General features: G+C 41.3%; 1 protein-coding gene and 1 long non-coding RNA gene across 2 annotated transcripts; both read right to left on the reverse strand.

Moving 5' to 3' along the window:
* Nucleotides 1-22: 22 nt before the first annotated feature.
* On the reverse strand, nt 23-5797 carry LOC309482143. The gene is made up of 3 exons (XR_014200228.1): nt 4039-5797; nt 2558-3705; nt 23-1150 (listed from the first exon to the last, which is right to left on the reverse strand). It is a non-coding gene; the product is annotated as an uncharacterized lncRNA (long non-coding RNA).
* Nucleotides 5798-5942: 145 nt separating this feature from the next.
* LOC309481901 (uncharacterized protein) lies at nt 5943-13673 on the reverse strand. Its single transcript, XM_082147004.1, has 3 exons — nt 12718-13673; nt 12427-12595; nt 5943-7651 (listed from the first exon to the last, which is right to left on the reverse strand). The coding sequence occupies exons 1-3, from the start codon at nt 13604-13606 to the stop codon at nt 7528-7530; spliced, it is 1182 nt and encodes a 393-aa protein (XP_082003130.1). The 5' UTR covers nt 13607-13673; the 3' UTR covers nt 5943-7527.
* Between the last annotated feature and the right edge of the window lie 438 nt (nt 13674-14111).

Below are 14111 nucleotides of genomic sequence, written 5' to 3' on the forward strand. Positions count from 1 at the left end.
ACTAGCTTTTCATTTTCTTAGGGTTCGGTTTTGCAAACAGGGTCTTCTCCCTATACGAGTCAGCACGGAGAGAGCCTTCGCTCAGTAACTACACGCGGGTTCGCAGAATGACGGCCTCTCGTCAGCTAACACCCATGCCGGCGCCACAAGAACACGCCAAACTTCACTGCTCTCTGGAGGGTCCTCGCTCGACTGTTCGCTCTTTTCCTGTCTATCTTGGGCTGGGATGAAGTCTGTGTTTTTAGGAAAATTCCTCTGGCGCGACCCCGTAGGCCCAGCGTCTTCCCTGCGATCATTAGAAGCAGACCCCCGTCTTGTGTTTGTCCTATGCAAACAGCTCAGCTACCACTTCATCCATCTCGTTTAGCCTACCCTGAAACTTCATGCTTCTCCTAAATTACATTTTTTCCCCCTATTTTTCCGACACAATCGTATGGGTTTTCCTCCCTGTGGTCTCGGACCTGTCTGCTGGACCTCCTTTAGCTCCTACTGACTGCTGCCACTGCATCAAATATTTATCAAGGAGTTTCAAACATATCCTTAAATCAGCGGTGCGTGTCCGTGTACCCTCTACGGCCGCACAAACGCGCAGACATCCTTCCTTGTCACATAATTCATCTCCAACGCTATTGAAACAGTGGGAAGAGTGAAGACAGGACATTTAAAAGAGGAAATATTGAGTAAGACGGTCACACACGTGTATGTTTGTGCAATGTCGCCATCTCTTGGTGATTTATAGTGAAGCGTTATGTTGCAAGTCTACTGAAGTTCTGGAACCAAAACCAAGACTAAAATAACTCTGATAGTAAAAGGGTAAAACAAATAAAAATCTCCACCAGAAACAAGACTGATTAGTGAATCCACCTCTAATCTTCTCTGGCATTCGAAATAGGTATTAACCTATATGAATATCTGACAGACATGAATGTCAGCGTAATAACACAGAAAGCATCACAATGTACTCACCATTCTGCTCACACCTAGATGTTCCCAGAGCCCGTGTTAAGAAGTAATGATGATGAGGACAGGCAAATGAACCGGTCACCAGTGGGCCAGGCAGCTGAGATTTCATTATTGATGACGGCTGATTCAGAATGCAAAACACCATTCACTGAGCCATCACATCAGACACTCTCAACACAAGTCTGTTCTATAACACAAACAAAGGTGAAAGGAAAGGGACATGACATCCATATCCACAAGAACTGCTTTAATTATAATATATGATATATTACACCAATATAACTTAGTTTTTAAATATGTAGAATTTTATATATTTATATATATATATATATATATATATATATTATATTTTTCAGATTCTATCTGGTATCCATATATATTCATATGTAAAGTTTAGATCTAGCACACACTTTTAAAGGTTTAGACAGACATGCGAGGCCTTATACATCTTTAGAGACACACAAATGTTTATAAATCCTAAGTAGAGGTTTATAGAATACTGAATAAATGCATTGATTTTAGTGTGCTTATATTTACTTATATTTAATTCGATTAATTCAATATGTTTAACGCCGTTAACTTTTTTTAAATCATTTAACCTGACTGACATTTTAAAGGGATAGTTCACCCAAAAATTAAAAATGGTGTCATTATCACTCATCCTCACGTCATTCCAAACCTGTACGATTTTCGTTCTTTTTTCAAAACACAAATGAAGATATTTTAAAATAAAATCTGAGAGCTTTCTGTCCCTCCGTTGACAGCTATGCATAAACAAATCATAAAACTAATCCATATGAATTGAGGTTTAGTCCAAACTTTCTGAAGAGGCTCAAACGCTTTTTATGATGAACAGATTTAATTTTATTTCACAAATAAACATTCATAAACTCACACATCAGTTGTGATAAATGGAAGCTCAAGTATGTTCGCTTGACATGCGAGAACCAATGAGTTTCATTCTCGTGTTACGCATCACGTTTGAGCTTCAGCAAGAACCAATGAGGTTCATTCTCGTGTTACGCATCACGTTTGAGCTTCAGCAAGAACCAATGAGGTTCATTATCGTGTTACGCATCACGTTTGAGCTTCAGCAAGAACCAATGAGTTTCATTATCGTGTTACGCATCACGTTTGAGCTTCAGCAAGAACCAATGAGTTTCATTCTTGTGTTACGCATCACGTTTGAGCTTCAGCAAGAACCAATGAGGTTTGTTCTCATGCTTCTGTTTATGGGAGTTCTATATAAGTCTACGGGAGGTTTGCATCTCTGTTTTTCAACGACTCTGACTCTGGTGTCGCCGGATATCGACAGCTCTCTATTAAAATGAATGGGCTCATGACACTTTGTCGGTGCGTGTCGCTGGCGTTGTGAACGGGGCTTTAGTATCTAAACATAAATGTACATGTACAAGTATAAATACTACTAAGATAACATTCTGTAGGATAGGATAACAAGATACACACAATGTGTTTTGTCATAACAGTTTGACCATAGATCTTAAACATTCCTAGCAAATGCATAAAACGTGGGAAGACCAGTGCAAGAGAGAGCTGAGAAACGTGCAGCATTTGGATTTCAAAACTCATTTACCTTTCACACCATCACACCTCAGTAGACGAGAGGAACTGGCAGCCTCGGCACTCTTGATATTGGCGACACAAGAGAGCTCTACCATATCTCAGCTGCGGACGATTTGGTTGCCTTGGAAGAACAGCGGCTAGAAAAAAATGAGAAGGAGAGGATTGGGTGCGTTAAATCAGTTCCACTCTCTTGTAAATTACAACCCTGCATTTTTAATTTCCTCTCCACATACAATGTTATTCATTGGCGTCCAAGGCAAACACGGGCCGGCCTCTTTTGCGCTGTCAAAAACATGATGAAATGCACACATTCCTTATGTCAAGCTGAAAAGTTTAGAGCCTGTAGATCAACAGTAAAACAAAAGGGGCTGTTGGAAATGAAAGTGACTGCGGGACGTGACTGACGGGGTCCTGCCTCAGAATCAACCTCATTCCTGCAAGAGCTAAACTGTGTGAGGAGTTTCTTCAATTACACGCATGGAGTTTCAGAGGAGTCTTGTAGGTATATTGTATATACACTTATTTCATGCCAATGATGCAGCAATTAGAGACCAGTGTGTTCGTAATGTGCCTGAAGATATTGTCTTGGCAGTACAAACCACAAGATCAAATGCTGGGAAAAGCTGTCATAATATTGTGTTTTATATCGCAGGCTTTATCTTAATTCCATATGAAAACCGTGAACCTTTCAATCATATAATCATTTAATGTGCTAGAGGAGATTCATTTTGTTTTTTTTGTTTTTTTTCTCCAAATTTTATGGATTGCATAAATTGCATAAAATGAAAAAAGAAAATCGGTGTAGGATTTACTAGTAAATTTCACAAATAATTACAAAGAAACTGCAAATTACACATTGAGTTAAATTTGGAAAAAGACTGATACAGTATTTTCTTGTAAAACATACTCTAATAATCCTTTTACTTACACCAACTAACCATCATTTTAGTGTAAATTTTTACATGACTATTTTTTATTAAAAACATTTATTTTGTAAATTCAAATGGAAACCGATATGCTGATTTGTAACTGGCATCTGAACAGTTTCACATATGCAGATTCAAGAGTCATTCAAGAGTCACTTAAATGTCCTCCCTTTGCCTTGTATAAATGCAACACCACAGGTCGGCAAACCTTCACAATCACATCACACTTGTTCTAGGGGCAGTCATGGCCTAGTGGTTAGGGAGTTGATCTGGTGACCCAAAGGTTGCTGGTTCGATTCCAGAACCGGTGGGAAATGACTGAGGTGCCCTTGAGCAAGGCACCTAACCCCTAATCGCTCCCCGGGCGCCACACAAAGGCTGCCCGCTGCTCTGGGTGTGTGTATCCACGTTTGCAGTGTGTGTGTGTTAACTACTCACTACTCTGCTCCTAATGTGTGTGCATTAACTTGGATGGGTTAAATGCAGAGGTCAAATTCCAAGTATGGGTTACCATACTTGGCCGTCACGTGTCACTTTCACTTTCACTTTCACTTTCACACCAAACTTGATCAAGCAGAAGTGCAAATGAGATTTGAGAGCTACTGTGGAGAGAAAGATTTCAATGAAACTGGAGTGGGGAAAAAACATCATGAAACATCATGTGAATGAACAATGACATGGTAGTCCACAGTTACACAAGCAATTTTATCTGAGGTAAGATTGGATCGCTGATGGAGACAGACTTTTTTTGTGCAATTTAGCCTGAAATATGTTCTAGTATCATACAGGGTTCGTACACATTTTTACCATTAAATTTCCATGACTTTTCCAAGACTTTTCCATGACTTAAAGGTAAATATTCATGACATAGTTTTCCATAAAACATCTGTGTATACATGTTAATTAACTCCTTGTGGGCGGGTAACGTTAGTAGCGGATGAAAAATCTAAATGTGCTTGAAGAGCTCTTTTCCAAAATGCGATAAACGCCATAAAAAAAAAAACTAAAAAAAAAACAGATCATTAGAAGTCCTCAAAATTAGTCAAACTAATCTTATATTCTCTCTCTCTCTCAATTTTAATTGTTTATTAATAAACAAGTATTTTCTGTGTCGACTGCAAAGACGAAGTTGACTGACTCGCGATCTTCTTAGTAGTGAACACGCCGGAGAGAAATGCACATTTCAGACGGATTAGGCTACATCGTTTTATTTTGTTTTGAATTGTTCTGTTTAAAAGTAGATATTTCTGTAGATAATAGATATAGGCCTATTTCAGTTTTGTTTAGGTCTGTGAGGCGAGTAGGCTACCTTTTACGCTGAGTTTCGGTTCATGGATGATCCAGTTCACTCCGGCGCCTCTGTGTCGTGATTATCTATTTTCTGCTATTTACTTTTTATTTAGGCTATTAAGCATTTGGTTAATGAAACATTTTAAAATCAAGATACAATTAATACAAAACGAAATTCGTTTAGGAAAGCTTTGTGCTTTCTGTTTGAGGTCTCTGTGTAAGTTTTAAAGTCTTTTAGTGCCGCTCTCAGAGGACTCATTACCGTAATGGAGAACGGTCACGTAACATTGTTTTTTCCTCATAAATGTGAACACGGAAAATAAAAGACCAAATACATTTTTTAAAAGAAAAAAATCATATATATTTTAAATGTTTAACAAAGAGGCAAAAAGTCATAAACAAAAATCAGAAAATTTGTCGATATTTTTTTCTTTTTCGCACAGCATTTGGTGTAGCCTACAGTTCAAATTTAAATGTTGGCGTTCAACTTTGCGTTTTAAAAATAGCCTACTTACAACAACCCTTCATTTTTCGTTTTTCATTTGGGGGTTAAAGGAAAAACGAGTGGACACAAAAGAACACGGACCTTTTGGACAGAAAGAATACATGAAAGCCAGGGTTCCTTATTAAATTCATAAAAGAAACAATACAGGGATAGCCTACTCTCAAAGAAATGCCACAATCAAGGGAGAAACATGAAGAAACTTAGCATATAGCCTATGTGCCGTTCGCATAAGGGTCTTTCCCTGACATTAATACTTGGATAAGACATTAATAATAATAATTTGTAGGGCGGTGGGTGAGATATAAACCTACTAACGTCCTCCGTTGCCGTGATTTTTGGAATGACTGATCGCAAAAAAAAAAATATAAGTTTTAGTCGGTTAATGGAAACGCCATCCTTTTGCAATAGTTATTTATCGATATTTAGAAGAAAAAAAAAGTTTTGCTCAAATCTGTAATGGAAAGGCACATACGAAGCTATATGAAAATGCAAAGCAGCTTATTTTAATTTGAAGCACTGAGCTGATGACAGCAACATAAGAGCCACACAGGTGTGGCTACTTAGTCGCTGTCCTCAGTGCCGTAGAAAAGCGCTGAATGAGTTCCCCTTCATGTCAGTTTCAGCGCTTTTCTGCGGCACTGAGGACAGCCACTAAAACTAGATGGGCCAAAAGAAATGGGTCCCCTTTCATGTCCGTTTCAGCGCTTTTAGTTAATGGAAACGCGTCATTTCGCCTTTGACGCGCGTAAATTTCTAGACACGTCAGGCGCGAATTTGACGCGCTATTCGCGTCCGGTGTGAACGCACAGTAAAACGAAAAAAGTATTGCAATTTGTTTCCCTAATTTTATTAATTAAACAAATTCAAGTACACAGATATTTTGAAAAACAAATTTCCATGACTTTTCCAAAACTTTATGAGTTTATTCATTTTCCAAAACTTTTCCAGGCCTGGAAATTGCCATTTTAAAAATCCATGACTTTTCCAGGTTTTTCATGACCGTACGAACCCTGTATATATATATATATATAGTGCTTTTTAATGTTAAATTCATCAATCTGGTGCAAATTAAACAAAGAAAAATTATTTTAGTGTCTGTCTACATTACTACTACATAATAATAGTTATAATATTAATCCCATGATAGTAATAGCCATATATTGTAAAACAAATGCACTGAAAAATAAAGGAAACTTTCATAATTAGTTTTGTACTAATTTCTATACTTGAAAGAGTATATTTCTATACTTCACATTAAAGATGTGATTGGGCCAGCCCAGTGTCAATCAAGAAAAGAACCAAATGGGCCGCTGATCTTCGTGTTTCATGGGGTGTCAGAAAAAAAAACTAACGCTGACTTTTTATTGACCAATGCATTACACACTAATGACGCACTAACCCAAGCGCCGCCAATTAAGCAAAACAAAACGAATGGGCCGCCGATGTACGAGTTTTATGGGCCGTTAAGACAAAAAACGAAACAAAAAAGTATGAGATGTATCGGCCCAAAAAGCACGTCGGCCCACCGGAAATCTCCCGGTAGTCCCGATGGCATTAGACTACATGCCTGGACGTCACACAAAACAAAATCCTACCTGTAGCCTTTCACCATCCACTTATTTAGCTGCTGTCACATCAATTGACATGCCATCTCCTTTCCTCTCTTTCTTTTTCTATGTTTAGCCCCCGACAGCTTTTTTGCATTATCCATCTTTTTCGACGACAACTCACTACTCGTTCCTGCTCGCTCAGCGCTCACGGCGCCCGCGCCCGCTCGCGATATTATCCCGCCCTCTTCTATGTCAAAATAAAAAATAATGACATTGGCAACATCGCTGTCTGTATCTGACAGGACAGTTAACATTGTAAGCTAACTTACCTCAGGCTTGCTTTCCGACGTGCGGTTCTTTGTTCGGCAGTGTGTCATCAGACTCGCGGTGTTAAAGACTTTGAAAACAATTCTGCCCTACTCTGACTCGGATTGGCTGTCAGGTTTCGGCATTAGGAATGATGATTGTTTTTTTAAAGCTGCTAAGTTTATGGTAACTATAGAGATATAGCGGGTAAATGCTGGCCACGACCACGACCCCCCCTCCCACCCCATAAATATTTTCTCATCGGATCTGCACAAATCACGTAGGTGACCCATTTTGGTTTTAAAACGGCGAATTTCGCCGAAAGGTGAGGAGTTTTCATGCCTGAGATTAGAAAAAACAAACAAATGATTAAACACTGAGATTTGTCACTCTTCCAAATTTTTTACATCCATTCATAGTCAGAAATTTTATTAATCAGTGAAAGCACCTTTGGACTGACTGCCAGTTGCTTTCTTGCGCTCTTTTCTACTTTCGACCCCTTCTCTGGGTTAATCTTGAAAAGGCATCTGTCGGAAAAAAAAAAGAAAAAAACTCATGGACTGTATAATATGCTCTTAATATATTAGCAATAAAAATAGCAGAATAGTGGGAATTTGCACAGGGGATGCTTGTAGTGGACTATGGCAACAAAGATGTGCATGTGAGAGGGTGTTGTGTTTGAGAAAGACTGTTTGTTGTTAGTGTATGTGTATGTTGAGAGCATGAGGGTGTGTGAGAGCATTTGTGAGAGTGAGTGAGTTTGTGAGTGAGTGTATGTGAGGATGCGCGTGAGAGCGTATGTGAGGATGTGTAAGTGAGTGTGAGGATGTGTGTGAGAGTGTATGTGAGGGTGTGTGAGTGAGAGAGTGAGTGTATGTGAGGATGTGTGTGTATGTGAGGATGCGTGTGAATGTGAGGATGTGTGTGAGAGAGAGTGTGAGGATGTGGGTGAGAGGGTGTATGTTAGGATGTGTGTGAGTGAGTGTATGAGAGGATGTGGGTGAGAGTGTAAGGATTTGTGTGTGAGTGAGTGAGGATTTGTGTGTGAGTGTATGTTAGGATGTGTGTGAGAGAGTGAGTGTATGAGAGGATGTGGGTGAGTATGTTAGGATGTGTGTGAGTGAGTGAGTGTATGAGAGGATGTGGGTGAGTGATGATTTGTGTGTGAGTGTATGTGAGGATGTGTGTGAGTGAGTGTATGAAAGGATGTGGGTGAGAGAGTGAGGATTTGTGTGTGAGTGTATGTTAGGTTGTGTGTGAGTGAGTGTGAGTGTATGTTAGGTTGTGTGTGAGTGAGTTTGTGAGTGAGTGTATGTGAGGATGCGCGTGAGAGCGTATGTGAGGATGTGTAAGTGAGTGTGAGGATGTGTGTGAGAGTGTATGTGAGGGTGTGTGAGTGAGAGAGTGAGTGTATGTGAGGATGTGTGTGTATGTGAGGATGCGTGTGAATGTGAGGATGTGTGTGAGAGAGAGTGTGAGGATGTGGGTGAGAGGGTGTATGTTAGGATGTGTGTGAGTGAGTGTATGAGAGGATGTGGGTGAGAGTGTAAGGATTTGTGTGTGAGTGAGTGAGGATTTGTGTGTGAGTGTATGTTAGGATGTGTGTGAGAGAGTGAGTGTATGAGAGGATGTGGGTGAGTATGTTAGGATGTGTGTGAGTGAGTGAGTGAGTGAGTGAGTGAGTGTATGAGAGGATGTGGGTGAGTGATGATTTGTGTGAGTGTATGTGAGGATGTGTGTGAGTGAGTGTATGAAAGGATGTGGGTGAGAGAGTGAGGATTTGTGTGTGAGTGTATGTTAGGTTGTGTGTGAGTGAGTGTGAGTGTATGTTAGGTTGTGTGTGAGTGAGTGTGAGAGTGAGTGTATGAGAGGATGTGGGTGAGAGAGTGAGGATTTGTGTGTGAGTATGTTAGGATGTGTGTGAGTGAGTGAGTGAGTGAGTGAGTGAGTGTATGAAAGGATGTGGGTGAGAGAGTGAGGATTTGTGTGTGAGTGTATGTTAGGTTGTGTGTGAGTGAGTGTGAGTGTATGTTAGGTTGTGTGTGAGTGAGTGTGAGAGTGAGTGTATGAGAGGATGTGGGTGAGAGAGTGAGGATTTGTGTGTGAGTATGTTAGGATGTGTGTGAGTGAGTGTATGAGAGGATGTGGGTGAGAGAGTGAGGATTTGTGTGTGAGTGTATGTTAGGATGTGTGTGAGTGAGTGTGAGAGATTGAGTGTATGTGAGGATGTGTGTGTGTGAGTGAGGATTTGTGTGTGAGTGTATGTTAGGTTGTGTGTGTGTGAGTGAGTGAGTGAGTGAGTGAGTGTATGAGAGGATGTGGGTGAGAGAGTGAGGATTTGTGTGTGAGTATTTTAGGATGTGTGTGAGTGAGTGTATGAGAGGATGTGGGTGAGAGTGAGGATTTGTGTGTGAGTGTATGTGAGGATGTGTGTGAGTGAGTGTGAGAGAGTGAGTGTATGAGAGGATGTGGGTGAGAGAGTGAGGATTTGTGTGTGAGTGTGTTAGGATGTGTGTGAGTGAGTGAGTGTATGAGAGGATGTGGGTGAGAGTGAGGATTTGTGTGTGAGTAAATGTGAGGATGTGTGTGAGTGAGTGAGTGAGTGTATGAGAGGATGTGGGTGAGAGAGTGAGGATTTGTGTGTGAGTGTATGTTAGGATGAGTGAGTGTGAGACAGTGAGTGTATGAGAGGATGTGGGTGAGTGTATGTTAGGATGTGTGTGAGTGAGTGTATGAGAGGATGTGGGTGAGAGTGAGGATTTGTGTGTGAGTGTATGTGAGGATGTGTGTGAGTGAGTGAAAGGATGTGGGTGAGAGAGTAAGGATTTGTGTGTGAGTATGTTAGGATGTGTGTGAGTGAGTGTATGAGAGGATGTGGGTGAGAGAGTGAGGATTTGTGTGTGAGTGTATGTGAGGATGTGTGTGAGTGAGTGAGTGTATGAGAGGATGTGGGTGAGAGAGTGAGGATTTGTGTGTGAGTGTATGTGAGGATGTGTGTGTGTGAGTGAGTGTGAGAGAGTGAGTGTGTGTATGTGAGGATGTGTGTGAGTGAGTGTGAGAGACAGTGTATGAGAGGATGTGGGTGAGAGAGTGAGGATTTGTGTGCGAGTGTATGTGAGGATGTGTGTGTGTGTGTGTGTGTGTGTGTGTGTGTGTGTGTGTGTGTGTGTGTGTGTGTGTGTGTGTGTGTGTGTGTGTGTGTGTGAGTGAGTGAGTGTATGAGAGGATGTGGGTGAGAGAGTAAGGATTTGTGTGTGAGTATAGGATGTGTGTGAGTGAGTATGAGAGGATGTGGGTGAGAGAGTGAGGATTTGTGTGTGAGTGTATGTGAGGATGTGTGAGTGAGTGTGAGAGAGTGAGTGTATGTGAGGATGTGTGTGTGTGAGTGAGTGTGAGAGAGTGAGTGTATGAGAGGATGTGGGTGAGAGAGTGAGGATTTGTGTGAGTGTATGTGAGGATGTGTGTGTGTGAGTGAGTGAGTGTATGAGAGGATGTGGGTGAGAGAGTGAGGATTTGTGTGTGAGTGTATGTTAGGATGAGTGAGTGTGAGAGAGTGAGTGTATGAGAGGATGTGGGTGAGTGTATGTTAGGATGTGTGTGAGTGAGTGTATGAGAGGATGTGGGTGAGTGAGGATTTGTGTGTGAGTGTATGTGAGGATGTGTGTGAGTGTGAGAGAGTGAGTGTATGAGAGGATGTGGGTGAGAGAGTGAGGATTTGTGTGTGAGTGTATGTTAGGATGAGTGAGTGTGAGAGAGTGTATGAGAGGATGTGGGTGAGAGTGAGGATTTGTGTGTGAGTATATGTGAGGATGTGTGTGAGTGAGTGAGTGTATGAGAGGATGTGGGTGAGAGAGTGAGGATTTGTGTGTGAGTGTATGTTAGGATGAGTGAGTGTGAGACAGTGAGTGTATGAGAGGATGTGGGTGAGTGTATGTTAGGATGTGTGTGAGTGAGTGTATGAGAGGATGTGGGTGAGAGTGAGGATTTGTGTGTGAGTGTATGTGAGGATGTGTGTGAGTGAGTGAAAGGATGTGGGTGAGAGAGTAAGGATTTGTGTGTGAGTATGTTAGGATGTGTGTGAGTGAGTGTATGAGAGGATGTGGGTGAGAGAGTGAGGATTTGTGTGTGAGTGTATGTGAGGATGTGTGTGAGTGAGTGAGTGTATGAGAGGATGTGGGTGAGAGAGTGAGGATTTGTGTGTGAGTGTATGTGAGGATGTGTGTGTGTGAGTGAGTGTGAGAGAGTGAGTGTGTGTATGTGAGGATGTGTGTGAGTGAGTGTGAGAGACTGAGTGTATGAGAGGATGTGGGTGAGAGAGTGAGGATTTGTGTGCGAGTGTATGTGAGGATGTGTGTGTGTGTGTGTGTGTGTGTGTGTGTGTGTGTGTGTGTGTGTGTGTGTGTGTGTGTGTGTGTGTGTGTGTGTGTGTGTGTGTGTGTGAGTGAGTGTATGAGAGGATGTGGGTGAGAGAGTAAGGATTTGTGTGTGAGTATAGGATGTGTGTGAGTGAGTATGAGAGGATGTGGGTGAGAGAGTGAGGATTTGTGTGTGAGTGTATGTGAGGATGTGTGTGAGTGAGTGAGTGTATGAGAGGATGTGGGTGAGAGAGTGAGGATTTGTGTGTGAGTGTATGTGAGGATGTGTGAGTGAGTGTGAGAGAGTGAGTGTATGTGAGGATGTGTGTGTGTGAGTGAGTGTGAGAGAGTGAGTGTATGAGAGGATGTGGGTGAGAGAGTGAGGATTTGTGTGAGTGTATGTGAGGATGTGTGTGTGTGAGTGAGTGAGTGTATGAGAGGATGTGGGTGAGAGAGTGAGGATTTGTGTGTGAGTGTATGTTAGGATGAGTGAGTGTGAGAGAGTGAGTGTATGAGAGGATGTGGGTGAGTGTATGTTAGGATGTGTGTGAGTGAGTGTATGAGAGGATGTGGGTGAGTGAGGATTTGTGTGTGAGTGTATGTGAGGATGTGTGTGAGTGAGTGTGAGAGAGTGAGTGTATGAGAGGATGTGGGTGAGAGAGTGAGGATTTGTGTGTGAGTGTATGTTAGGATGAGTGAGTGTGTGTGAGTGAGTGTATGAGAGGATGTGGGTGAGAGAGTGAGGATTTGTGTGTGAGTGTATGTTAGGTTGTGTGTGAGTGAGTGTGAGAGAGTGAGTGTATGAGAGGATGTGGGTGAGAGAGTGAGGATTTGTGTGTGAGTGTATGTGAGGATGTGGGTGAGAGAGTGTGAGGATGTGAATGACAGAGTGTATGTGAGGATGTGTGTGAGTGATAGGTTGTTGACTGGCATTGCTGCTATTTTACCTCTGCAAGAACTCCAGGGTTGCTCCTTGGTCTGCTGGGTATGAAATGTTCAAGCAGTAGTATGAGGCGAACATCAACCTGACAGCATCACTGAAGATGGTGATGTGGCTGTTAACTAGGACTTGGTCCACAGATAACAAAAAATACTCTGCATTCAAAGGAGAACTTCCTGTTGTAACATATGTATAAGAAAAAATAAGGGATCTATAGCACTGTGACAAACTGAGCCCAAAGAACATAAATTCCAGTAATTATTAAATATAGTTTTACTTTAAAAATATTCAAACATACCACACACAATTATGCAGGGTGTCCTTGGAAGTTCAGCACAGTCCACTTCAGAGGGCAGGGTTGTCTGATCCACTTTATAGAACATCTGGTCCTCTCTCTCGCTGAAGTACTTGAGAACTAGCTGAAGAAACCCAGCAATGTTGACATCATCCACATTCTTGTGAAGACATTCTTGTGACATTTCTCTGAAGATGCTCTCCATCTTTGCTGTCTTGTCACTACACTTGAAGTAGGACACAACCCTTGCACACTTACTTGCTATGCTTTTATCAATGTCCATTCCTGTGAGCTCTTTAAACTGAGTCTTCATGCCAACTGTCTCAAATAAATATGGCCATTCATGCATCAAATCAGAGGTCTCAATACCACTGATGATGTCTTTTCTTTGGGTAAAGAGGGTGGCCCTCATCATGTTCTCAATACATTTTGTGTCAGGGCACCTTTCTTTGTACATTTTCTTCAATTCCTCCTGTACACGTTTCTGGGAATCAGGTGTTTCATTAGGTGGTAGCCGCACCGGTTGCCAGTTTAAACACCCATAGGTGTCTAGTCTTTTCTTTCTACATGGAGTATCTTCACCTTCACTGTTGCTAACAGCTTGTCTCTTTAAAGAAAGTGATGTGTTTCCTCTCCTCACATTATCCAATCTGCTGATCATCTGTTTGATTAAGGAATCATACCCACTGCCTACAATTTCACCTTCAATGACATCTCTGAATGCCCCAGGATATGCCTTGGCCATCTTTCTTGCAATCTCACTGATGTGTTTCTTCCCGGGTGTTGGACATATTGTTAATATTTCACTCACTATCAGTCGTATAATTTCAAGTCTCTCACTTTTTGTTGGTCGCGTCCCTGTTTCCAGTTTTCCGATGATCTCAGATGGCATCTTCCAAGAAATTTCAAAACTATAATGCCAGCTGTTGTCAGGCAGTTGAGGTGTGAAACCCACACTTGAACTAGATGTTGACACGGAGTTTGAAGTTACTGAGCTGTAGGCACCTAAAGAGATGCAGAAGAACACAAAGAACATTTAGGCTATTATGAAATAATGCTACATGCACTGTAAAGCCATCTATTTTTCCACAAAATCAAAAATTTGGGGTGTGGGTTAGGTAATTTTTCAATCCCTCAAAGAAACAGATGATGCACTAGGAGATGCCAGAGCTGGAAGAGCCTCACATATTTATATCCGGTTTTATAATATATTATGGTCTTTCAATAAATTATGGCTTGTACAACAGTGTGTGAACATTATTTAAAGTTGGGTATATCATTGAAAAAAAACAAGCAAATTCAGGTGTGATGAATGAAATGTTCACCCTACGATTCTTTACATGAAAAATGTGACAAAATACATAACATTTTCTTGAAATACTAGAAGTAGATCTAAA

This window comes from Leuciscus leuciscus, assembly GCF_965113295.1.
Source record: "Leuciscus leuciscus genome assembly, chromosome: 19".
Taxonomy (NCBI): domain Eukaryota; kingdom Metazoa; phylum Chordata; class Actinopteri; order Cypriniformes; family Leuciscidae; genus Leuciscus; species Leuciscus leuciscus.